The sequence below is a fragment of the Salvelinus fontinalis genome, chromosome 8, assembly GCF_029448725.1.
Source record: "Salvelinus fontinalis isolate EN_2023a chromosome 8, ASM2944872v1, whole genome shotgun sequence".
NCBI classification, from domain to species: Eukaryota; Metazoa; Chordata; class Actinopteri; order Salmoniformes; family Salmonidae; genus Salvelinus; species Salvelinus fontinalis.
The window spans coordinates 37,483,726-37,510,926 of record NC_074672.1 but is presented as its reverse complement, the minus strand read 5'-3'; the positions used below and the strand labels follow the sequence as shown (position 1 = coordinate 37,510,926).

The 27,201-nt window shown below is 43.2% G+C and overlaps 1 protein-coding gene across 5 annotated transcripts; it reads right to left on the bottom strand.

Annotated features, from left to right (window-relative positions):
• On the bottom strand, positions 1-27,201 carry cdk16 (cyclin dependent kinase 16). Of its 5 annotated transcripts, XM_055932409.1 has the most exons (17): positions 26,723-27,201; positions 21,871-22,093; positions 19,363-19,539; positions 17,057-17,190; positions 16,798-16,923; positions 13,464-13,520; positions 13,154-13,268; positions 12,787-12,881; positions 12,556-12,618; positions 11,917-12,040; positions 11,511-11,631; positions 11,298-11,395; positions 11,016-11,121; positions 10,875-10,917; positions 10,643-10,733; positions 10,457-10,534; positions 1-7,021 (listed from the first exon to the last, which is right to left on the bottom strand). In XM_055932409.1, the coding sequence occupies exons 2-17, from the start codon at positions 21,989-21,991 to the stop codon at positions 6,984-6,986; spliced, it is 1,587 nt and encodes a 528-aa protein (XP_055788384.1). In that variant the 5' UTR covers positions 21,992-22,093; positions 26,723-27,201; the 3' UTR covers positions 1-6,983. The 5 variants fall into 5 exon arrangements, with proteins under 5 accessions (XP_055788384.1, XP_055788386.1, XP_055788382.1 ...); XM_055932411.1 differs by lacking the exon at positions 19,363-19,539 and having other exon boundaries at positions 26,723-27,199; XM_055932407.1 differs by lacking the exon at positions 26,723-27,201 and having other exon boundaries at positions 19,363-20,585; positions 21,871-21,888.

Below are 27,201 nucleotides of genomic sequence, written 5' to 3'. Positions count from 1 at the left end.
TTGAGAAATGTACAACTTTATTGAGCTATATATTTTTGAATACATAGAATTAACATCTTACAACATTTATATATTCAAGATACTTTTCCATACTTAAATTGTAACAAGTACAGTGCAGTGAAAAAGTATTTGCCCCTTTTCTGATTTCTTTACATTTTTGCATATTTTTGATATTGAATGTTATCAGATCTTCAACCAAAACCTGTGTACACAAATAACAATTTTATACTTATTCAATAAAGTTATGAAACACTCAATGCCTCTGTGTAAAAAAGTAATTGCCACCTTACAGTCAACAACTGGTTGTGCCACCTTAAGCTGCAATGACTGCAACAAATCGCTTCATGCAGTTGTTGATCAGTCTCTCACATCGCTGTGGGGCAATTTTGGCCCACTCTTCCATGCAGAACTGCTTTAACTCAGCAACATAAAATGTGAATGTTACCAGATAAAAGATCCGGTAACATTCAATGTCAAAAATAGAGAAAATCAGAAAGGGGCAAAGACTTTCACAGCACTGTATGTGGACTCAATAAAGCAATTTATAGTTTGCAGTTACTTGGAAGGAAATGGCTGACTTAAAGACACACAGAGCAATTTGACAGCTTCTGAGCAAAGTTCGGAAGAATCATATCATGCAATATTGCAGATAACTTTGGTATTGGACTGAGGCAAAAGCTGATGGCAGCCAAAAGCAAAGCTCTTTTACAATACACATTGAGGCGTGCATTTATAGCTGTGTGGTACACATTTTTTGTTGATTAACAGTATATCAACCGGTAGAGACTATGAAATATCTTAATAAATCCAGTCAAAAGGTAATAAAATTAGAAATGTACAGATGCGGACAATATAGCATAGCGTTATATCACCAAAATATTTTTTTATAAAAGGAGAATTACACAACCAATGCTGTAATCATCTGTTCAAAATTGTGGTTTGTAAATGTTTTGTTTTAATGGGGAATATACTAACAGCTCATATTACCAAGTTCCTCAGGTCGTGTTAAATGAATCAAAATAATCTGTCTATAGTATAATTAATCCTCCCAATTCACTGGGGTGAGCTAGAATCGTGATGTGCTGAAGAACATTGATACACGCCCATTTAATTGAAGTGAAACTTTGGCTAAATCAAACCTCAGGAGGACAATTACATTCATAAAATACTATTCCGAATGGCATTATTTGTGGATAAGTGTTTGTAGTACAGTTACATTAAAAGATTCAGACACTCAAAAGAGTGGATAATCAGGAGCAAACATTACATTGGCCAGTGACTAAATATTTTCTTATATTGTCTGACTAAATGTATGTAGTTGTGAAGAAATAAAGCATTTGCGGGAATTATTTTGCTTCCATAAAGCAAATGTGCCAAGCTCTGTTTTTCGCTGTATCTAGTCCATCTGGAAGATTGTGTATCGCTACCCAGAAGGGTGCTCTCAACAGTCAGCCATATATCTGTGGTATTTCAGTGTGTCACCGATATAACCACAGGTTCATGATGGTGTGGTATTTCAGTGTGTCACCGATATAATAACCACAGGTTCATGATGGTGTGGTATTTCAGTGTGTCACCGATATAATAACCACAAGTTCATGATGGTGTGGTATTTCAGTGTCACCGATATAATAACCACAGGTTCATGATGGTGTGGTATTTCAGTGTATCACCGATATAACCACAGGTTCATGATGGTGTGGTATTTCAGTGTCACCGATATAATAACCACAGGTTCATGATGGTGTGGTATTTCAGTGTCACCGATATAATAACCACAGGTTCATGATGGTGTGGTATTTCAGTGTATCACCGATATAATAACCACAGGTTCATGATGGTGTGGTATTTCAGTGTATCACCGATATAACCACAGGTTCATGATGGTGTGGTATTTCAGTGTGTCACCGATATAATAACCACAGGTTCATGATAGTGTGGTATTTCAGTGTCACCGATATAATAACCACAGGTTCATGATGGTGTGGTATTTCAGTGTCACCGATATAACCACAGGTTCATGATGGTGTGGTATTTCAGTGTCACCGATATAACCACAGGTTCATGATGGTGTGGTATTTCAGTGTCACCGATATAACCACAGGTTCATGATGGTGTGGTATTTCAGTGTGTCACCGATATAATAACCACAGGTTCATGATGGTGTGGTATTTCAGTGTGTCACCGATATAATAACCACAGGTTCATGATGGTGTGGTATTTCAGTGTATCACCGATATAATAACCACAGGTTCATGATGGTGTGGTATTTCAGTGTGTCACCGATATAATAACCACAGGTTCATGATGGTGTGGTATTTCAGTGTATCACCGATATAATAACCACAGGTTCATGATGGTGTGGTATTTCAGTGTGTCACCGATATAATAACCACAGGTTCATGATGGTGTGGTATTTCAGTGTATCACCGATATAATAACCACAGGTTCATGATGGTGTGGTATTTCAGTGTGTCACCGATATAATAACCACAGGTTCATGATGGTGTGGTATTTCAGTGTATCACCGATATAATAACCACAGGTTCATGATGGTGTGGTATTTCAGTGTGTCACCGATATAATAACCACAGGTTCATGATGGTGTGGTATTTCACTTGACAATTTACACTGTAGTCCTTTCCAAACCGCTGCTCAGATGGGAAAAATAATAACTATTGCCGCAATCCAAAGAGCTTTTGAATATTCAAATCCAGTTGACACACAGTGGACGGAGCCTATCAACCAAAACATTCTCTTCACAAAACATCTTGAGCATATACATATTCATACAATATACACACAGATCTAAAACATATTCAGAGGTGCAGCCATGAAGAACGTGTCAGAGAAAAATGTCAGTCTAATGTGTTGGTTGCTCCATAGGTTACATTCTATTTATATCTGCAACTTCCTGTCGTGTTATACCTACTGAATATGGCCCAGTTTTCTCACCCAACTATAGGAAGAACATCCTATCACAATGCTGTGTACTGTAGCCTCCCCATAACATGCCATTCCTAAATGCTATCAGAGCACCAACTTGTTTGGCAGGCTTCTGCATCAGACATTTGCCAAATGTATTGCTTGTGTTTGTTTAAATTCCTTTTCAAATTGTATGTTTTACAGTACAGTACCTACATATGTATACACACACACACAAGTTTACAGTACATGTTCATACCTTTTCAACCTCATCAACACCTCACATGCCCATTAGATATGCTGGGCTGTATGGTAAAGTTGCTTCAAAACCAAGTCTCATTGCATTGTCCAATCTGTAATTCAACTCTCCTTGACAACTGGAGAACACCGTCTTAACCACCGTCTTACACTACACCTTAGAATTGAACTTGTTTTGCTTTATAAAGAAATGTCAAACAGTTTTATCAATACTGAAAACTACAAGAAGTTTCTTGTTTCTTGGCTCAATAAAAAAAACTATATCAAAATCTCACTATTTGAATCCAAATGTAAAAGTGACAATGGGCAATAAAACAGTCTCCAGTATTTTTTTGTTCTACTTAAAGTTGTGACTTCATTGTTTTTGTGTTAGATATAAAGTATTCAATCCTCTGGTAAATTTGGACAGGGATCACGTACTGTACAACTTGTTATTGCGTAGTACAACAGTTATTGCGAAATATAAAATGGGACAAGAGGCGACTTCAGGACCACAACCTATTAGCCCTTCCATGGCAACATATCCATGCTTCTTATGACAATGTATATGGAAGAGCCCCTTTCACCATCAGAGAAAACTAATTATAAACATAAAATCCAAATATCTACACTGATTATGTATTCTATGAACAAATAAAACCTTTTCTCATTAAAAGAATAAGAACACAATAACAATATAATCAATGATCATCGTAAGAAAACTATATTCTTATCTTCAAAATGACAATGAGAAGAGTATCCTCAGCTCATTGCACAGTCCTCTGCTCATTTCCGTAAAATAATCAAAGGTTATTTACAACATACCATATTCTTTTTCCACAATATAACATTGCCGTGCTTCACGACACATATCCTCTGACCGTCTGACTCTCTCACTCTGGCTCTCTCATACACACACACGCACCCAGACAGCACACGCTCACTCATTCACACGTACTAAGTTCACAACATCTCGCTGCTAGGATCACACCCCAACCCACCAAACTAACCCAATGGTTGAGATGGTGAGAATTCATAACCAACTGCATTTCTCTCCAAGTTACCGCCTCAATCCAAAAATGTATACTTTGGTTATTTGAGGTTTGAAACACATCATCTATCCCCATTCAAAATGACGAGCCAGAAATTTCAGATGAGTTTTATGCATGTTCACTTTGGTTTTCACAGATTCCACATACTGAAGTGCTTTAGAACAGTGGTTCCCAACCAGGGGAACTTGGCCTATCCACAGGGGGTACTTGAGAAGACTCATGAGACCATAGGCCTACTGGTAAAATGTACACGGGGTACTTCGGCAGAGAAAAATTTCAGTTGGTGGTAAGGTAAACGATAAAAGGTTGGGAACCACTGCTTTAGAACAACAGCCATGGTTAATAGGTGGGCTAACTACAGGCGATGTAAAAGTAGTACCACTGTGTCTGGTGCACTCTCTCACTCTCCTCAGAATGAAGACCACATATCACTCTGTACACAGTGGGGCAATTTTCAGACTGTCTCTTTCACTCCAAACAGGTAGATGTGTAAACACAATTACATTACACCCAACAATACTGTACCCTGTGCCCTAAAGAGTCATTAAACCTATCAGGGTTGTGATGTTTCACTGTGGAAGCTCAATTTGTATTGGATGCATGTCTATATAATCAATAAAGATAAGTCCATCTCCAGGTTTTTGGTACAACGGTTCCCCAAATTCCAGAATTCCTGCAAGAATGAGGAGAATTCCTGTAAGTGCTATGGATTCCTCGGAGAGCTGCAAAACGTGGTGTGAAAATAGAACAGAAGTGCTGCATTTTTCTTTCAAACCATTGTACCGTATCAGCCAAGCACAGCAGGATGAAAATAAATAAATAAATACAACATGACGATTTCCCCCAAAATGCCACCGTGACACTGTTGGGATTAATCTACCTGGTACTAAACTAATATCCCCCTTCAATGATTACGGAGCTGGGAGGGATAGACTAATACCTTGCTGTGGTGGAAATGGGAGGGATAGACTAATACCTTGCTGTGGTGGAAATGGGAGGGACAGACTAATACCTTGCTGTGGTGGAAATGGGAGGGATAGACTGTAATACCTTGCTGTGGTGGAAATGGGAGGGATAGACTGTAATACCTTGCTGTGGTGGAAATGGGAGGGATAGACTAATACCTTGCTGTGGTGGAAATGGGAGGGACAGACTGTAATACCTTGCTGTGGTGGAAATGGGAGGGATAGACTGTAATACCTTGCTGTGGTGGAAATGGGAGGGATAGACTAATACCTTGCTGTGGTGGAAATGGGAGGGATAGACTAATACCTTGCTGTGGTGGAAATGGGAGGGATAGACTAATACCTTGCTGTGGTGGAAATGGGAGGGACAGACTAATACCTTGCTGTGGTGGAAATGGGAGGGACAGACTGTAATACCTTGCTGTGGTGGAAATGGGAGGGATAGACTGTAATACCTTGCTGTGGTGGAAATGGGAGGGACAGACTAATACCTTGCTGTGGTGGAAATGGGAGGGATAGACTAATACCTTGCTGTGGTGGAAATGGGAGGGACAGACTAATACCTTGCTGTGGTGGAAATGGGAGGGATAGACTGTAATACCTTGCTGTGGTGGAAATGGGAGGGACAGACTAATACCTTGCTGTGGTGGAGCTGGGAGGGACAGACTAATACCTTGCTGTGGTGGAGCTGGGAGGGACAGACTAATACCTTGCTGTGGTGGAGCTGGGAGGGACAGACTAATACCTTGCTGTGGTGGAGCTGGGAGGGATAGACTGTAATACCTTGCTGTGGTGGAAATGGGAGGGATAGACTAATACCTTGCTGTGGTGGAGCTGGGAGGGACAGACTAATACCTTGCTGTGGTGGAAATGGGAGGGATAGACTAATACCTTGCTGTGGTGGAAATGGGAGGGATAGACTGTAATACCTTGCTGTGGTGGAAATGGGAGGGATAGACTAATACCTTGCTGTGGTGGAAATGGGAGGGACAGACTAATACCTTGCTGTGGTGGAAATGGGAGGGACAGACTAATACCTTGCTGTGGTGGAAATGGGAGGGACAGACTAATACCTTGCTGTGGTGGAAATGGGAGGGATAGACTGTAATACCTTGCTGTGGTGGAAATGGGAGGGATAGACTAATACCTTGCTGTGGTGGAAATGGGAGTGTGGAAGACCAAGGTGAGACACTACAGCCTCACTGTATTATTCCTCCCTAAGTTAAAAGACAACTCTAATCAACACTTATTCAAGCCTTGTCATTTTTCAAATTATTCCTTCATTGTGGTATTATACAATACAAATTTGAAAGGTTCTAGCTAGGGGTATTACAATAGCATTGTGCATAATTTAAGTGAGTCGAAAACTTTGGTCCAAATCCATTAAAATGTACGGGTGATGATTATTGCATTCAAAGAATGTCCTGACATGTCTAAATTTAATTATACAGGACTGCAATTATGTCAGCCTGTAAACTAAAGATCACAGTAGTTAGCTATACAAGGAAAAATGGTAAGGCTTTCTTTGCCCGTCAGCATTTACAGTATACGTGATGGTAAAAGTGTGTCTGACAGTAAACGTTTCTATATAGAGGAGAGAGTGCATATTGAGAGCAAACAAAGAAGAAAAACAGGTATCCTCCTCAGCCTCGTCTTACATGTAAACAGCTAGTGAACCTCTCAACACTAAATGGACCAACAATGACAATTCAAAAGGTATAAAGATGAATATGTATCCCTTCATCGCACACGGAAATGTATCAGCTTCCCGTCCTCTCGTTCGTCAGTCTTTCTCTCACTCCACTCAGAAAAGCAGGCTCTGTCGTCGAGATATGCTGTTCACTGTGAGAAGAGAGAGACAGTGAGAGGACTGACAGACAGATCCCAGGAGGAACACTCAACATCATCACAGGTACTTGAACAGAGACCAGAGGGAGAAGGTTCCATCAGGGTAAGAGAGCTGCTGACAAAGGAGATACCGTATGAAGACATACAGCACACACAGTGATACGTTGACAACGGAAATAAGTAGCACTTGTGTCAAAATTCAACACAAATGTGTGTTTTGTATCCGCATCATTACATTCCAAACCATCATTAATTACCGCTGCCCTCCATGGACGTCACAGAAATATTTGAAATAAATTCAAGTACAGATATTGGGAGCATTACGGTATTATTTGACACTAGTGCCGTATTTTCACTTTGCATTGTCAAAACAGGGCCCACAATACAAATTCAGTGTTGAAACAGATGAATGTGTTTGGTAACCATGCTGAATGATCTATCAGGGCGTTGGCCCAAAGAGAGAGGGAGAGAGAGAGGAGCAGGAACAAACATAGGGTTTTCATACAGGACAACTCAGTGGGTAAGGTCCCTACAGGCAATATGTCACATCAGCATTCCCCTTTGGTGTGTCAGGAAGGGGAGAAATGTAAATTACTCTGAACTCATCTCAAATACACCAAGTCCTGGGAGACCAAAAGGGGTACATTTTTTGCATGTAAAAAAAAACTATAAAAATATACAGAGTATTGCACAGTATTAACGTCAAACATAGTTGAAGTAAACTGTACTTTTCCCTTCCGCATTGTTGATAAGCTTCAAGTAGATAGAATAGCAGCAGTGTTGTAAATGAGAATGAGTCAGAGATCCACCCTCTCATTATCACCCCACTCCTGACTCCTCAGGCTAAATCAAGAGTTAGACTACAGGACGGTTAACCCTTCCTCTGTGATATAACAGGAACGAGTTTAGGGTGAGAGAGCAGAACACCCCTCAGAAAGACGTATGAATAATTAATGCAGGAAATTATGTAATCATGAATTTCTCATTATAGCCATGTTACAAAACAACACACATTTTATCCATAGCTGATATTTGGATTATGTAAGCAACAGGCCAATTGATTTCTCTTCACATTTTTTACTGCATGTGTGTGTTGGGCATAATTTGGTTATTGATTTTCATTGTTGAGCAGGGGTTTAGTAGTCTGTGTTTTAATACATTTGGTAAAAAGGAATTGTTTTCCTCAGTAAAAGACAGCATGGCCTCCCGAGTGGCTCAGCGGTCTAAGGCACTGCATCGCAGAGCTTGAGGCGTCACTACAGACCCGGGTTCAATCCCAGGCTGTGTCACAGCCGGCGCACAATTGACCCAGTATCGTCCAGGTTAGGGGATGGTTTTGCTGGCCAGGATTTCCTTGTCCCATCGCGCTCTAGCGACCCCTTGTGGCGAGCCAGGTGCCTGCAAGCTGATTTCAGTCGCCAGCTGGACGGTGTTTCCTCCGACACATTGGTGAGGCTGGCTTCCGGATTAAGAGAGCAGTGTGTCAAGAAGCAGTGCGGCTTGGCAGGGTCGTGTTTCGGAGGACGCACGGCTCTCGACATTTCGTCTCTCCCGAGTCCATAGGGGAGTTGCAGCGATGGGAGAAGACTAACTACCAATTAGATATCATGAAATAGGGGAGAAAAGTGGTAAAAGTCCAGAAAACAATGCAGCCAAGAGAACACAAATAATAATTCTCTGATTGGCTGGGTCCAGTGAGAGCTCCTCAGGCGGGAGGTTAAGGGAAGCAGACTCTTATGAGAAGCTCATTCTCCATCACTACTGACTACAACGCATAATGACCAGGTCTGAGGTGGGCCGACTACAACGCATAATGACCAGGTCTGAGGTGGGCCGACTACAACGCATAATGACCAGGTCTGAGGTGGGCTGACTACAACGCATAATGACCAGGTCTGAGGTGGGCTGACTACAACGCATAATGACAGGTCTGAGCTGGGCTGACTACAACGCATAATGACCAGGTCTGAGGTGGGCCGACTACAACGCATAATGACCAGGTCTGAGCTGGGCCGACTACAACGCATAATGACCAGGTCTGAGGTGGGCTGACTACAACGCATAATGACAGGTCTGAGGTGGACTAACTACAACGCATAATGACCAGGTCTGAGGTGGGCTGACTACAACGCATAATGACCAGGTCTGAGGTGGACTAACTACAACGCATAATGACCAGGTCTGAGGTGGGCTGACTACAACGCATAATGACCAGGTCTGAGGTGGGCTGACTACAACGCATAATGACCAGGTCTGAGGTGGGCCGACTACAACGCATAATGACCAGGTCTGAGGTGGGCTAACTACAACGCATAATGACCAGGTCTGAGGTGGGCTGACTACAACGCATAATGACCAGGTCTGAGGTGGGCTGACTACAACGCATAATGACCAGGTCTGAGGTGGGCTGACTACAACGCATAATGACCAGGTCTGAGGTGGGCTGACTACAACGCATAATGACCAGGTCTGAGGTGGACTGACTACAACGCATAATGACCAGGTCTGAGGTGGGCTGACTACAACGCATAATGACCAGGTCTGAGGTGGACTAACTACAACGCATAATGACCAGGGGACTGAATGCTCCTGAGTCAGAGCTGAGGGCAGGCATGTTTTCAACAAATCAAACACAACCAGGAAGAACAGGGGACCAACCAGAAACAGCTATTTTAGCAAATAAAACCTATAACCATTCAGAGGTGTAGTAGTGTGCACTAGCCCTGTTGATGTGATGTGACTTGGTGTTTGTTCGAGGATAGTCTTGTATTCAAGGTGCTGTTCAGTGATTCATGTTGTTTGTGTTCATTTCTAACAAACGTCTGAGGCTATGTTCATGAGCCAAAAAAAATTGGCATAAAAAAGCTAGCCTAGCATACTTAAATATCTGAGTGCACTGCTCTTGCTACTCCTTTCTTTAAATTATTGTGTATGAGTGTGTATTACGATGAACAGTAGGAATTTCCATTGAAAGTGAAGACCACCTAATGTGCTCTGTATGGATGTACACATGTAAATAAATGTCAAATATCGTGTAAAGTAGTCTTGACATAATGTAAAGTAGTCTTGACAATGTAAAGTTCTCAATATAATGTAAAGTACTCTTGACATACAATATTCTTCTAGCCTCAAATTCTAAGGAGGTGTTTTGAGAATGGTTACATATTCATTGTTAAAAGCCATGGGATGATAGACTGACACATTGAAGTGCATCAGAAGGGAAAGGAGGGGATGGTTCGCGGCCTCCTCATGAGAGAAGGAAGTGAACTGAATATACCTAAGGTGTGCCGGAACCTTAGGCATCCCTGTACGAGCTCTGGAACACAGTGATGTAGCCATTAAGTTTACATTTTGTACAAGGAAGTTGGGACATTAAAATAAGACATTTAGTTTATGGGATGAAATACAACTGTAAAGAGAGGAACTTACCTGAATCAGACAAGGAGCTGCTTCTACCTCCGGGCTCCTTCTCCAGCTGAATGTCTTGAAGTGAAAATATTGATGTAGCTAGGAGAGGATACGTTCATATTATACAAGTATTTACCAATGACATGAGACTACACTGCTGTTAATAATGTGTGTGAGTCATGTGTGGAGGAGTGAAGGCCGACTCACTGTCAGGCAGTGTGATCACTCTGTCTCCCAGACTGTGGAAGTATGGATGCCTCATGGCCTCCTCTGCTGAGATGCGCTTCTTTCCCTCAAACTGAAACACAGACGGACACACAGCTTCACTCTACTGTTGCTAATGGCAACGAACACCTCCAGGACGATCATAAAGATTATCTAAAAAAGGTGAGATGGGAGTTTGTCAATGACGACAATGTTGCCACAGGGGTGGTCTCACCTGCAGCAGTTTGGACAGCAGTTCCACTCCTTCATTGTCCAGTCTAGGAATAAACAACAAATACGCAACAAATTAAAGTAACACTCAATGAACGAGCAGGTCTAACGTGTCATAAACAGTCAGTGCCGAGCACTGCATCACCTTGGTGTGTGATTCCGTAGAGAGTCGGCTCTGTACCGGGGGTAGTTGTACGAGATGAATTCCTCATTGGAGGTGATTCCAGGCCAGGATGTCTCATTGGGTGTACCTGGAGCAGACACAAACACAAGTGCTTCAACTCTCAAGACATTGAAAAGGAAGGGATGTTTTATGTCCGTTTATGTCCTCAATGGTGCCAAATGGCATTTCTCCCCGTCTCACTTCCTTCAAAGGGCAGGGCCACACCATGGACCAAGTTGGGCAGTGACGGGGGTACAGTCTCACCTAGCAGTTTAAAGATGAAGTGCAGCTCCTCCTCCACTGTGGAGCCAGGAAACAGGGGGCGGCCTGTAGACATCTCATAGAAGATACAACCTACTCCCCTACAGAGTCAAAATATAACGTTACTATAACAACTTTACTGACATTTCAGAATAGAATGTTTTAACGAAACTTCAATATCAGCCCGATTGGCTATGACCAATAGTTTATTCTTACCACATATCTATCTGCGTTGAGTAGTCAGTGCTTCCTAGGAGGATGTCTGGGGGACGGTACCATAGCGTCACCACCTCGTTGGAGTAGGTCTTGGTGGGAATGGACTTAGCCCGGGCCAGGCCTGAGACAAAAGCATGATTCACTATTCAACAAAATGTTTGAAAGAAGCGTAACATTTTAACAGGACAGTTTGTGGGAGAGGCTCATTACACCGGCAAAACTCTTTTTGCGTATGTCGTGCTACCAACAAAAAAATGGATGTCCTTTTTTCTGAACACATTGTTTTGTCGTTACTCTCAACAGATTGTTGAGAACGTTAAACTGAGGCACTACAGATAACACTCTGGTTCTACAGAGACTTCTGGGGTGTGGTGATAAGACTGTCTGTACAGTTAGAGGTACTGACCAAAGTCAGCCAGTTTGAGCTCTCCGCGGTCGTTGATGAGCAGGTTCTGGGGTTTGAGGTCTCTGTGGAGGACTTTGCGGCGGTGGCAGTAGTTGAGGCCACGCAGCAGCTGGAACAGGAAGAGCTGAGGAGGAGAGGCACAGTAACAGACATAAGATAAGAAGTCTGCAAAGACATGACAATACCACAGACCACCCAGAGACACAGTAACAGACATAAGATAAGAAGTCTGCAAAGACATGACAATACCACAGACCACCCAGAGACACAGTAACAGACATAAGATAAGAAGTCTGCAAAGACATGACAATACCACAGACCACCCAGAGACACAGTAACAGACATAAGATAAGAAGTCTGCAAAGATATGACAATACCACAGAACACCCGGAGACACAGGGACACACTGAGACATGAGGTGTACTGTAGGTGAGGGAGACAATGTGCACAAAAGACACCAATAAAGACCCTACTAATCACTAACTACACATTTAAAAACTATTGGCACCGTGCCATTTCATCTATTGTTAAGGAAATGTATACATCGGACTGGAATGATAGAATTCCGTTTTATGATACATGCTAAAGAATGTAATGTAAATCATGTATCAAGGTATTGTAGGCTGATGAGTGCCACACCTTCACATTGTGCATGTGGATAGAGTTGCCACAATCCTCCAGATACTGCTTAAGGTCTTTATCCTGCGTGACAAATCACAAATCATTTACACAACTTTGACACTGGCACAAACAAATACATTTGGATTTGTTTTCATTCAAAATGTAAGGAGTCGACAGATGAACAGCGTGTGTGACGCGCTGTCAGATGCTATTATGCTTCTCCTCCTTTCTGTGTGGACGATGACTCACCAGGTACTCAAAGACCAGCGTGAGAGACTTCTGCGTGTGGATGATGTCGTGGAGGGTCACTATGTTGGCATGTTTCAGATCCTTCAGCAGAGACACTGGGGGAGAGAGATAACCAACGCATGATTTAAAAAAAATACTTATAAAGCATGCCTCAACTCTTTCCATATCAGAGGTCAGTTGCAGCAGCGACTGTGGTTGACTGAGGTCAATCCTGTAAATAGCCAGTGCTCCCTTGGCTTGCTCTGGTTTCCACTTTCCAACCTGTTGGGTTTTATTTTTAGCTGGCGGCCCAGGCTCAGGCCCACCCGACACAAAGGTGTTAGGGCACTATGCCCAGTGCCCACCCTGTGGTGGCGTGGTGTCTCACCCTCTCTGATGGCAGTGCAGGGAGCCCCCTCCTCATGCTCCAATCGGATCTCTTTCAGAGCCACCAGGTTGTCAGTCAGCTTGCTGCGCCCTTTGTATACCGTGGCATAGGTTCCCTGGGAGAGAGACAATATTTACATACAGACTACAGTAGGAGAACATCATATAAGCAGTACATACACTACATGTGAACAGTAGCAGAAGCAAACCTCAACACTGCCAGGACAAATGTTTGGTAGCAGAGGTTAAGAGCAAATAAACAATGACTATGGGGTAGGGTAATATCAATGTATATGTTTGTAACAGCATACCTCTCCTAGCTTATCCAGCTTCACATAGGTCTCCAGCTTCCCAAAGCCAATCTCTGACTGACAGAAAAAACACATTGTATCTTTAGATGATTCTAGAAGTCTTACCACATGTAAAAATCACAGAATGAGAACATGCTTGTTTATTCACAAATATGAGACAGACAGACTCCAGAACATTGTTACAAACTACGAGACTGGCTATATCCAGGAAGATGACCTACGAGACTGGCTTTATCCAGGAAGATGACCTACGAGACTGGCTTTATCCAGGAAGATGAACTACGAGACTGGCTTTATCCAGGAAGATGACCTCCGAGACTGGCTTTATCCAGGAAGATGACCTCCGAGACTGGCTTTATCCAGGAAGATGACCTACGAGACTGGCTTTATCCAGGAAGATGACCTACGAGACTGGCTTTATCCAGGAAGATGACCTACGAGACTGGCTTTATCCAGGAAGATGACCTACGAGACTGGCTTTATCCAGGAAGATGACCTACGAGACAGGCTTTATCCAGGAAGATGACCTACGAGACTGGCTTTATCCAGGAAGATGACCTACGAGACTGGCTTTATCCAGGAAGATGACCTACGAGACTGGCTTTATCCAGGAAGATGACCTACGAGACTGGCTTTATCCAGGAAGATGACCTACGAGACTGGCTTTATCCAGGAAGATGACCTACGAGACTGGCTTTATCCAGGAAGATGACCTACGAGACTGGCTTTATCCAGGAAGATGACCTACGAGACTGGCTTTATCCAGGAAGATGACCTACGAGACTGGCTTTATCCAGGAAGATGACCTACGAGACTGGCTTTATCCAGGAAGATGACCTACGAGACTGGCTTTATCCAGGAAGATGACCTACGAGACTGGCTTTATCCAGGAAGATGACCTACGAGACTGGCTTTATCCAGGAAGATGACCTACGAGACAGGCTTTATCCAGGAAGATGACCTACGAGACTGGCTTTATCCAGGAAGATGACCTACGAGACTGGCTTTATCCAGGAAGATGACCTACGAGACTGGCTTTATCCAGGAAGATGACCTACGAGACTGGCTTTATCCAGGAAGATGACCTACGAGACTGGCTTTATCCAGGAAGATGACCTACGAGACTGGCTTTATCCAGGAAGATGACCTACGAGACTGGCTTTATCCAGGAAGATGACCTACGAGACTGGCTTTATCCAGGAAGATGAACTACGAGACTGGCTTTATCCAGGAAGATGAACTACGAGACTGGCTTTATCCAGGAAGATGAACTACGAGACTGGCTTTATCCAGGAAGATGAACTACGAGACTGGCTTTATCCAGGAAGATGACCTACGAGACTGGCTTTATCCAGGAAGATGACCTACGAGACAGGCTTTATCCAGGAAGATGACCTACGAGACAGGCTTTATCCAGGAAGATGACCTACGAGACAGGCTTTATCCAGGAAGATGACCTACGAGACTGGCTTTATCCAGGAAGATGACCTACGAGACTGGCTTTATCCAGGAAGATGACCTACGAGACTGGCTTTATCCAGGAAGATGACCTACGAGACTGGCTTTATCCAGGAAGATGACCTACGAGACTGGCTTTATCCAGGAAGATGACCTACGAGACTGGCTTTATCCAGGAAGATGACCTACGAGACTGGCTTTATCCAGGAAGATGACCTACGAGACTGGCTTTATCCAGGAAGATGACCTACGAGACTGGCTTTATCCAGGAAGATGACCTACGAGACTGGCTTTATCCAGGAAGATGACCTACGAGACTGGCTTTATCCAGGAAGATGACCTACGAGACTGGCTTTATCCAGGAAGATGACCTACGAGACTGGCTTTATCCAGGAAGATGACCTACGAGACTGGCTTTATCCAGGAAGATGACCTACGAGACTGGCTTTATCCAGGAAGATGACCTACGAGACTGGCTTTATCCAGGAAGATGACCTACGAGACTGGCTTTATCCAGGAAGATGACCTACGAGACTGGCTTTATCCAGGAAGATGACCTACGAGACTGGCTTTATCCAGGAAGATGACCTACGAGACTGGCTTTATCCAGGAAGATGAACTACGAGACTGGCTTTATCCAGGAAGATGAACTACGAGACTGGCTTTATCCAGGAAGATGAACTACGAGACTGGCTTTATCCAGGAAGATGACCTACGAAACTGGCTTTATCCAGGAAGATGAACTACGAGACTGGCTTTATCCAGGAAGATGAACTACGAGACTGGCTTTATCCAGGAAGATGAACTACGAGACTGGCTTTATCCAGGAAGATGACCTACGAGACTGGCTTTATCCAGGAAGATGATACAAAGAAGGTCAATCTCATCAGGACACGTGCAACCACTTCTGTTGAGATGTCTGGCAGTGAATGTATAAGCCCTGACCTTGAATAAATATCAATGAAAGAAAATGGTGGAGGAACAGTATAGCAAGGCATAACCGCAAGGGAGAACAAAATTGTAGTGCACATGAAAATACAAGAACTAAAATGCAAGAGGGAGAGTCTTAAGAGCTCAACACACACAGGGACAAGACAGCTCATGAAAAAAGCATGAGCCAGACAGAGTGAGGATGAGGATATAGAGGAGGACGAGGAGGACAGAGAGGGAGGGGGCAGTAACCTACCAGGGAGACATAGAGGAGGACAGAGAGGGAGGGGGCAGTATCCTACCAGGGAGACATAGAGGAGGACAGAGAGGGAGGGGGCAGTAACCTACCAGGGAGACATAGAGGAGGACAGAGAGGGAGGGGGCAGTATCCTACCAGGGAGACATAGAGGAGGACAGAGAGGGAGGGAGCAGTAACCTACCAGGGAGACATAGAGGAGGACAGAGAGGGAGGGAGCAGTAACCTACCAGGGAGACATAGAGGAGGACAGAGAGGGAGGGAGCAGTAACCTACCAGGGAGACATAGAGGAGGACAGAGAGGGAGGGAGCAGTAACCTACCAGGGAGACATAGAGGAGGACAGAGAGGGAGGGGGCAGTAACCTACCAGGGAGACATAGAGGAGGACAGAGAGGGAGGGGGCAGTAACCTACCAGGGAGACATAGAGGAGGACAGAGAGGGAGGGAGCAGTAACCTACCAGGGAGACATAGAGGAGGACAGAGAGGGAGGGAGCAGTAACCTACCAGGGAGACATAGAGGAGGACAGAGAGGGAGGGGGCAGTAACCTACCAGGGAGACATAGAGGAGGACAGAGAGGGAGGGAGCAGTAACCTACCAGGGAGACATAGAGGAGGACAGAGAGGGAGGGAGCAGTAACCTACCAGGGAGACATAGAGGAGGACAGAGAGGGAGGGGGCAGTAACCTACCAGGGAGACTCTCCTTAGCCTCCGGCTCAGAGGCTTGTCAAAAAGAGGACTGTTCAGACAGAACTTCTCTAGGTAGCCATCTGGGAGACGGATGTCCGCAGGCAAGGACAACCGCTTGTTTATATCCTAACAGAAAAGATACAAGGTTAGAGGTTGAAGATTAGAGGTTAAAGGTTAGAAGTTAGGATAAAACACCTCATGTGTTACTAGTGTTTATGAGAGAGTGTGAGTGCGTGTGTGTGCGTGAGAGTGTGTGTACCTCGGTGGATATCTTGCGTACAGAGTTGTTCCTGAGGCGGACCCTGACAGGACTGTGTACTTCATCAGAAGAGGTGGCCGAGACCTGGTCACTCTCCCCATCAGAGCCGATCTTCACATCTTCATGGACTATCTCTGTACAAACACACAGCAACACTCTCAACTCCTGGTCCACATGGAAGAGTTCTAGGGTTACCAGCTCTCAATGTCCTATCGCAATCTAACGATCATAATCTTACTACTATTGACAATAATGTTTTACTCGCCCTGTGTCTGTTAACTTTCATTATACGTTTGCTTTCTGGGAAACGTTCTGGTTCAAAGGCACCTGGAGGGGAGCATGCGGTATCATCACCGTAAGATTTGAGAGGTAAAGCAATTCTTCGCTAATGTCTTATTTTGTTTCCTCACTGTTGTCTCCCACTACAACTATTAGAGGTTTTCGCTCACTGTTGTTAACTTGTTATACAGCACTGGTGTGATGTGCTTATCAGCTTTTAAACCTACTCTCCAAACAGTATTCAATTATGTAATTAACTTAATCCCATACAAGGACAAAACAAAAAAAACAGGTATATATAGTGTCTTCAGAACCTAGTCATACCCCTTGACTTATTGCACATTTTGCTGAGTTACAGCCTGAATTCAACATGGATTAAATATTAAATGTTTTACCCATCTACACACAATACCCCATAATGACAAAGTGAAATGTTTGCAAATATATTGAAAAATGAAATACAGAAATATTTAATTTACATACTGTAAGTAGCCACACCCCTTTGCTATGACAATTCAAATCGAGCTCAGGTGCATCCTGTTTCTATTGATCATCCTTGAGATGTTTCTTCAACTTGATTGGAGTCCACCTGTGGTAAATTCAATTTATTGGACCTGATTTGGAAAGGAACACACCTGTCTATATAAGGTCCCACAGTTGACAGTGCATGTCAAAGCAGAAACTATACCATGAAGTCCAAGGAATGGTCCATAGATCTCCAAGATAGTATTGTGATGAGGCATATATCTGGGGAAGGGTAGAAAACAATTTCTAGAGTGTTGAAAGTTTCCAAGAGCACAGTGGTCTCCATCATTAGGAAAAGATGTAACTACCCAGACTGCCTAGAGTTGGCTGTCTGACCAAACTGAGACATCGGGCAAGAAGGGCCTTGGTCAGGGAGATGACCAAGAATCCAATGACCACTCGGACAGAACTACAGAGTTACTTGGCTGAGACGGGAGAACCTGCCAGAAGAACAAGTCTCTACAGCACTTTAGCAATCTGGGCTTTATGGGAGAGTGACCAGACGGCAGCCACTCCTGAGAAAAAGGCACATGACAGCACGCCTGGAGTTTGCAAAAAGGCACGTGAAAGACAGATCATACGGCAAAAGATGCTGTGGTCTGCTGAGACAAAAATTTAACTCTGGCCTGAAAGCAAAGTGCTATGTCTGGAGAAAACCAGGCACAGCTCATCACCCATCTAACACCATCCCTACCGTGAAGCATGGTGGTGGCAGCATCATGCTATGGGGATGCTTTTCAGAGGCAGGGACTAGGAGACTGGTAAGGATAGAAGAAGCCAAATACAGCCAAATCCTTGATGAGAACCTGCTTCCGAGTATAAACGACCTTAGACTGGGGGTGAAGATTTTACGTTCCAACAGAACAATGACCTCAAGCATACAGCCAAAGCAACGCTGGAATGGCTTCAAAACAAGAATGTGAAAGTCCTTGAGTGGCCCAGACTTGAATCCCATTGAAAATCTGGAGAAAGACTTGAAGATTGCTGTTCACTGCCGCTCCCCACCTAACTTAACAGAACTTGAGAAAATCTGCAAAGAAGAATGGGAGAAAATCCCAGAATCCAGATGTGCAAAGCTGATACAGACATACCGAAGACGACTGAAAGCTGTAATCGACGCCAAAGGTGATTCAATAAAGTATTGACACGGGTGTGAATACTTATGTTAATGTGATATTTCAGTATTTCCTTTTCAACACATTTGAAAAGAATTCTGAAAACATGTTTTCACTATATCATTATGGGGTATTGTGTGTAGATGGGTGAGAGAAAAAAATAAATATTTAGTCAATTTTGAAATCAGGCTGAAACAAAAAAATGTGGAATAAGTCAAAGGGGTGTGAATACTTTCTGAAGACACTGTAAGTCTATAACATGACCAGTCATAACATGACACACCCTTAACATACACACTCACACACTTGTGGCCAGAGGTCACATACACACTCCCAGAGCAGACACACACACATTCCCCTTCCCTGTGTTGGCCAAGTGTTTTGTACCCAGGCGTGTGGTGTGGTTGAGATAGGAGCTGAGGCTGCGGCCCAGGCTGCGTGGTCGGCGCAGGGCGGAGCCGTACGACTGGAGCAGGGAGTGCATGCTGAACGAGCCTCCACCACCACTGCCTCGCACTGAACCCCGCAAACTGCCAGTGCCACTGCCCCGCACTGACATGGTCTCTGGGAGAGAGAAGGGTGGGGAGGCAGAGACACAGGGGAGACACACACAGGAGGGAGGAATGGGGTACGGGTGGGAGTCACGAAGGACAATGCAGGTGGAGGTGGTTGTGAGGTGGACGGGGAACACAGGGCACGGCATGGCATGGTATGATCGGTGACAGGGGTACAAAGCAAATGAAAGAGGAAACAGATCATGATTGGGATGAAGACAGGACAACAAAAAAGGGGGAAGGGGTGTAGAAAGAAAGAAGAGAAAAATAAAACAGAAAAACAAATTAAAGTCATGGATGAAGATGTAGTATTGGGGAAAAAAGTGGAAATGTTACAGAAAGTAAGAAAAAATGTTACAGAAAATAAGATTTTTTTTTACAGAAAGTAAGAAAAAATGTTACAGAAAGTAAGAAAAAAATGTTACAGAAAGTAAGATTTTTTTTTACAGAAAGTAAGAAAAAATGTTACAGAAGTAGGCAGTAACATTTGGTAGAGAGGAACAGAGTAATGGTGGTTAAGATGAGAAGAAACAGGGAAGGAAAGGAAAGAAAAGAGCCGGTAACTTGAAATTAAAGGATCAACCAAACGAACAGGGGAAACACGTACAAATGTCCATCTTTCAGAGCATGCGATTCACTTTCCAAAAGAGGTTAATACACACTGGAAGACAAAAAATATGGGGTCAATTGACAAGGAAAACCTTCAGTATTAGTAACAGGGTTACTGAGAAGTTTCTGAGCTGCATGAACTGGTTTCATTGCATTGTACAGGCCAGATGTGGCCGATGCTTACTGCCTCTAATAATCTCTTATGGACACAGTTGATGGTAAATTATATTACGCAACAGCACTTTATTCATTACTTCACAAAGCCAAATTAATTTTCATTCTAAACAGTTTTTCAATGTTTTTTTTAAATCAAATGTTGATTGGTTTTATTGCACAAATTCTTTGTTTTTTTCCACCAGGTAGTCAAGTTGAGTAGACTGAGGTTGTTTCATTGAAACCTCCTGAGACAGCATCAATACAGACAGTATTAGAGCACAGGAAGCCATGCTGGAAGAGACATGCATCGGATTAAATTAAGAATAGCAAGCAGGAACCAGAAGCACCGTTATTACACAAACACCCATCCCATCATCACCAGATCCTTCAGGGTGGAGCCATATAGGATTTGGAAAAGTGTAGCTAGGCCTATTTTGTGTGTGAATCTGTGGGTGCGTTCGTAAATTCACTCTGGCTATCTACTCCAATTTCAGAGCACTCTCGCCTGAGTGTGCCAGAGCGCAGAATAACGGATGAATTTACGAGCGCACTCTAAGCACTCCAGATTGAATTTAGGAACACACACTGTTGAGTGATGGTAAGGTAAGACGTACCCCTACCACTACCCTAAACCATGTATCCCCTGTAGCAGAGAAGCCATAAAAGGGTGTAATGTTTGCACTGCAGAGCTTTGCACAAGAGTGACACTACTCTGTGGCATGTACAGTACTCCCACAAATGATACTGAGTCATCATTGGTTTCAGGTCACCCAGTCATGTGTGGCATGCTTGTATAAGAAGAAAGAAATGTAACCTTTTACAGCAGACCTATTTGAAATATTTATGAGTACAGTTGTAAACATTTAGAGATGACACATTATGTCTCTGTAAGAAAACAGTTGAATCACTAAATTTGAGAGCTTTTCATCACACCATTTTGTTTTTCATATCACCAGTATGAAAAGAAGGATAAAATAACTCCCGCCTTCAGCATAAATATGGTCCAAACTAATCTAAATATTCTGCACATTCAACTACAAAGCTGTCTGCAGTTTCACTACTTATTACTTCTTTGACCAATTAGGCCTAATTCGTCAAAGATACCGCCATATTGGTTGTTGCAGTGTAAGGGATGAAGTATCCTACAGTTGTATTGTATAGGTAACTTGGTATGGGTCAGCCTGTACTGGAGTCATTGTATAGGTAACTTGGTATGGGTCAGCCTATACTCGAGTCATTGTGTTGTATAGGTAACTTGGTATGGGTCAGCCTGTACTCGAGTCATTGTGTTGTATAGGTAACTTGGTATGGGTCAGCCTGTACTGGAGTCATTGTATAGGTAACTTGGTATGGGTCAGCCTGTACTGGAGTCATTGTATAGGTAACTTGGTATGGGTCAGCCTGTACTGGAGTCATTGTATTGTATAGGTAACTTGGTATGGGTCAGCCTGTACTGGAGTCATTGTATAGGTAACTTGGTATGGGTCAGCCTGTACCAGAGTCATTGTGTGTGTTGGTTTGTATCAGTCACTGTACCAGAGTCATTGTGTGTGTTGGTTTGTATCAGCCACTGTACCGGAGTCACTGTGACTGTGCGCTGTGTCCTGAGGGCTGATGGTCTCGCTGGTCTTATCCCCACTGTTGCCCCCTCTCAGGGTGAGGGACAGCTGCCGCTTGATCTTCCTCATGCGGTCCATCAGAGGGGGCAGCGGGGGGCGAGATGCGGAGGGTGGGGGGCGAGACGCGGAGGGCGGGGGACGAGACGCAGAGGGCGGAGGGGTAGCCACAATTCAAGCTCTCTGAGGGCACAGACAGACACAAACAAACACATTGTTAAACAGTTGTCAAACTGTCCTGTAGGGGGAACTACTAACAAAGATTGACACATCATAATCATTATCCTCTACAACAGTCAAAGGATGACAGGTCACTCACTCCTCAGTAGTCAATTAAGAGAAATGATTACACCTCGAGATGAGAAGAGAAGCTGCTTCATTTGGATTACAAACTGATGAGAGAACTCAGTGGTTGGATTTGACACTAATGATAGTCTTTTGCTATTAAGAGAGCGCTCATCATTCAGACTTTGCCTATACTGGGCGTCACACAAAGACTGTATATATGAATGGACAAAGCCATTGATCACGTGACACCATTCTTTCCTATGTGAAGATTCAATAGCGCATTGAAGCCAAATGAAATCGGTTAAGATAACGTTTCATTGAGACATAACATGCGCAGCTTGAGCTACTCCTGGAAATGACGTTGAGGTTAGCTCAATGCTGACCCCTCTCATTGAGTAACTCAAGTTGAAGGCTGACCAGGGTACTGCAGGCTTCCATTAGCAACTAAATTATCCTTATAACTTCTTCTGTGTGTGACAGAAGAAGGACATACATCTGGTGTTTCAGAAGCAATTACTGGTACCATGATTGTCTCAAAAATATATATACAGTACCAGTCAAAAGTTTGGACACACCTACTCATTCAAGGGTTTTTCTTTATTTTTACATTGGAAATAGTGAAAACATCCAAACTATGAAATAACACATGGAATCATGTCTTTACCAAAAAAAAGTGTTTAACCCCAAAAATATTTTGCATTTGAAAATCTTCAAAGTAGCCACCCTTTGCCCTGATGCACACTCTTGGCATTCTCTCAACCAGCTTCACCTGGAATGCTTTTCCAACAGCCTTGAAGGATTTCCCACATATGCTGAGCACTTGTTTGCAGCTTTTCCTTTACTCTGCGATCCCACTCATCCCAAACCATCTCAATTGGGTTAAGGTTGGGTGATTGTGGAGGCCAGATCTCTGACGCAGCACAACATCACTCTTCTTCTTGGTCAAATAGCCCTTACACAGCCTGGATGTGTGTTGGGTCATTGTCCTGTTGAAAAGCAAATGATAGTCCCACTAAGTGCAAACCAGAAGGGATGGTATCACTGCAGAATGCTGTGGTAGCCATGCTGGTTAAGTGTGCCTTGAAATGTAAACAAATCACAGACAGTATCACCAGCAAGCACCCCCACACCTTCTCCTTCATGCTTCACGGTGGGAACCACGTATGCAGAGATCATCCGTTAACCTACTCTGCGCCTCACAAAGACACGGCGGTTGGAACCAAAAATCTAAAATTTGGAATCATCAGACGAAAGGACAGATTGCCACAGATCTAATGTCCATTAATTGTCTTTCTTGGTCCAAGCAAGTCTCTTCTTATTGGTGTCCTTTAGTAGTGGTTTCTTTGCAGCAATTCGACCGTCACAGGAAAGGAAGACCTGATTCACACAGTCTCAATGAACAGTTGATATTGAGGTGTGTCTGTTAGCATTTATTTGGATTGCAATCTGAGGTGCAGTTAACTCTAACTTATCCTCTGCAGCAGATAATTCTGGGTCTTCCTTTCCTGTGGCGGTCCTCATGAGAGCGAGTTTCATCATAGCGCTTGATGGTTTTTGCAACAGCACTTTAAGAAACTTTCAAAGTTCTGATGGACGGTTGTTTCTCTTTGCTTATTTGAGCTGTTCTTGCCATAATATGAACTTGGTCTTTTACCGGATAGGGCTGTCTTCTTTATACCACCTCTACCTTGTCACAACACAACTGACTGGCTCAAACGCATTAAGAAAGAAATTCCACAAATTAACATTTAACAAGGCACACCTGTTCATTGAAATGCATTCCAGGTGACTACCTCATGAAGCTGGTTGAGAGAATGTCAAGAGTGTGCAAAGCTGTCAGCAAGGCAAAGGGTGGCTACTTTGAAGAATCTCAAATATAAAATAAATGTTGATTTGTTTAACACTTATTTGGTTACTACATGATTCCATATGTGTTCTTTCATAGTTGTGATGTGTCGACTATTATACTACAATGTAGAAAATAGTAAAAATAAAGAAAAACCCTTGAATGAGAAGGTGTGTCCAAACTTTTGAATGGTACTGTATATTTAAACAAAGACTGACCAACGACTGGCATTTTTTCATTCACTATAATGGAGAATCTTGTTTTCTGCTAACAATGCCTGCAGAACCGTGGTCAGACTTGAACTTCCGTGGCTTCAATAAGAAGGGGCAGTCGTTCTCCCCTGGCATCACAGCACGTGTATTGATTTCACTCTGCATTGCAATATAAAGCAAACCACTAGAAAACAGACATGTTCAATGACCTTGAAAACTACATCTCAACTTATCTTTCAAATAGTACTGAAAAAGCAAATACTAAATACCAGTGGGAAAAAATAGCAGTTAGTCTCTTGAGCATCTGTGAGATATTCAGGACTGGGCCGACTACTAAAGTTGTGCCAAACCTCCAGAAGCCCATGTTTTTGCCTTGTGACTAATGACTCAATTTGGCACGACGATGCCCAATAGTTTCAGCTCCAAAGCTGCTCTTTTGAAGGCTAGACGCTTGGTGACCCATAAAATTGCATATTGGCCTAAAAAGGGACTTCTTCTGTATGCACTCTGAACGCTGACCATCCAAAGAAAATGGGCACTTCTAGGCTATCTGGTGACAGTTGTGTTAGTGCTGAAGACTTTGGAGGCATGGGGTGAGCAGGAGGGCGGACAGGGTCATCTTATGGGGCTTACATAGCCCTGGTGTAAGAATTTCTTTGTTTATACTAAGACCCTGAGGTATGTTGAGAATGTCCTCTCTTTTGGAATGTCATCATTATCTCAACAATCTAAAGTGGTTCTACTGTTGTTGGAAAGGCTATTGGGTATGTCACTGACTGACCATTAGCTAACCTAAATCATATTTTTCACAAAGGATTCTCAGAGAAAACATTTGAAATAGTTGGAATACTTTGGATGGTGAGAGTGGATTAAGGTTTTCTCCTCCTCTGGCATCCATTGCAGGGAAATCTAGAAGAGAAATCTTAGATGAAGACACTCCAAAGAGGTATTTGATTTTAAGAGGCTATTTACTTTGTGTTTGGACACCCCTCATAGCCTGGTTCCTCTCTAGGTTTCTTCCTAGGTTTTGGCCTTTCTAGGGAGTTTTTCCTAGCCACCGTGCTTCTACACCTGCATTGCTTGCTGTTTGGGGTTTTAGGCTGGGTTTCTGTACAGCACTTCGAGATATTAGCTGATGTAGGAAGGGCTATATAAAATAAACATGATTTGATTTGTTTGAAACATTAAACTTAACTTGACCTGTGCAGTTAGGCTAAATGTAAAATAAAACAAAGTGCCTTGCCTTAATAATAATGATAATAATAAATGGGATCTAGGGCTTTTCAAGGACCCAAAGTCGCTTTACAATTGTAGAAATAAAACAAAAATACAAAAACACTGCAGGAGCACAGAAACTGGCCGGGTGCACTGGCATCCTCTCAGCTAGGTCTAGTTGTCCCTATGTGTCTGTGTTCACATGCTTTTAAAACTGGTGCATCATGAACCTTGTTGACATGGAGCAGTGTGACCATGAGAATCAGACAGTGCTGCCTGCCCGCCTGGTACTGATGGGACAGCTCAACATCAAGATGACGTTTTGAAGGCAATGCCCAGGTTGTCAACAGCAGGTGACTAGCACCCTGGAGGTTTGTGACTGCAGTTAATCAACAACATAACAGCTAGTCGTGCATCCTTAGCTCATATGTAACCGGGGTAATCATGACAAAAACAAGCAAGAAACTAGAAATTGCATGCAAGCAGGCAAATTAGCTATTCACACAGTGTAGAGGGTCTCCCCAATGGCATCCCAAAAGACCCTTAAGTTTTCTGGGTTCCCATCTGACAAAAACTAAACAAACTGACTGTAGCTAGCTGACCAGGATAGGAAAATACCCGGTAGCGTTATGTCCATCACATTATGTACGCACGATTCATTTTGAAGGGATATCCTAAATAAGGATTTGTGACCTAGGTTTATCTGGTTAAGCTGTTTAGCTTTATGAGGTTTCGTAGCTATAATGCAAGAATCATTCAGCTAATGTGTGCAATAGAAACCAATGGTACACGACAGAAAAGTAATCGCCGTTAACAAGTTAATAATGATCTAGTTAGTTAGCTATAGCTATCAAGCTAGCTTCAGTGGCTGCGCACAGCTCGGCCCTTCCTAGCTAAACTACAGCTAGCTTGCAACATGTTTCATTTACGCATGATTATGCATTGGAATGAAAGCGATTCAAAGTCTATGAATGATTAGAATGCGGTGATCACAGACATGCCATTGGACATGTTTTATTCTTCAACAAAGACAATGTTGAATTATTGGAATGCGTGTGATTGAAGAGCTTTAAAAGTGGGAGGTACAGTAAACCGATCTTTTGACATCAACAGTGGTTGCTGCAACAAGCTATCAAGTATTTTCGGCTGAACGTAGCTATTGACAAAAACATTTTTTAAATCGTATTCTAGCTAACCAACCCGGTGTAAATACCGTTTTGCGCAACAAGGACAGACTGCTTTGTCGCTTACCCGAGGACGCGAGATCCCGTATGCCCTTGTAATCTTAGCAAAAATATCCCAAAGCCAGTGTGCTCTCCCAATAGTCCTCAGCCATTATTCTGCTGGTTGAGATACAGCACCGGTTCGCCCCTGTCTGACAGCATGCCCTGTTCGCATTCTGAAAAATTGTTCAAACGTTTTAGCAGCTGTTCAGTTCCAAATGCGGAGGGTAGTAGAGCAGCTGCGAATAGATTCTGGAGTCACTCACTCCGGCTGATTGGAGAGGTGGAGATCCGTTAATTACGCATTCGCTTACCAGCCCCAAGTCAGGTCGTGTGACATTCCACAGTGTTTTTTATTCTTTCCGTTTTGTCTGGGTATTTTTAACTAAGTCTATCAATGGAAGCTATTCAAAATGTATAGACATTCCTCATATTACCCGAATAGGAAAAGCTTACAGTGGAATGACCCAAATTCCATTCAACAAGCTAAGACTGTGGACTGTACCA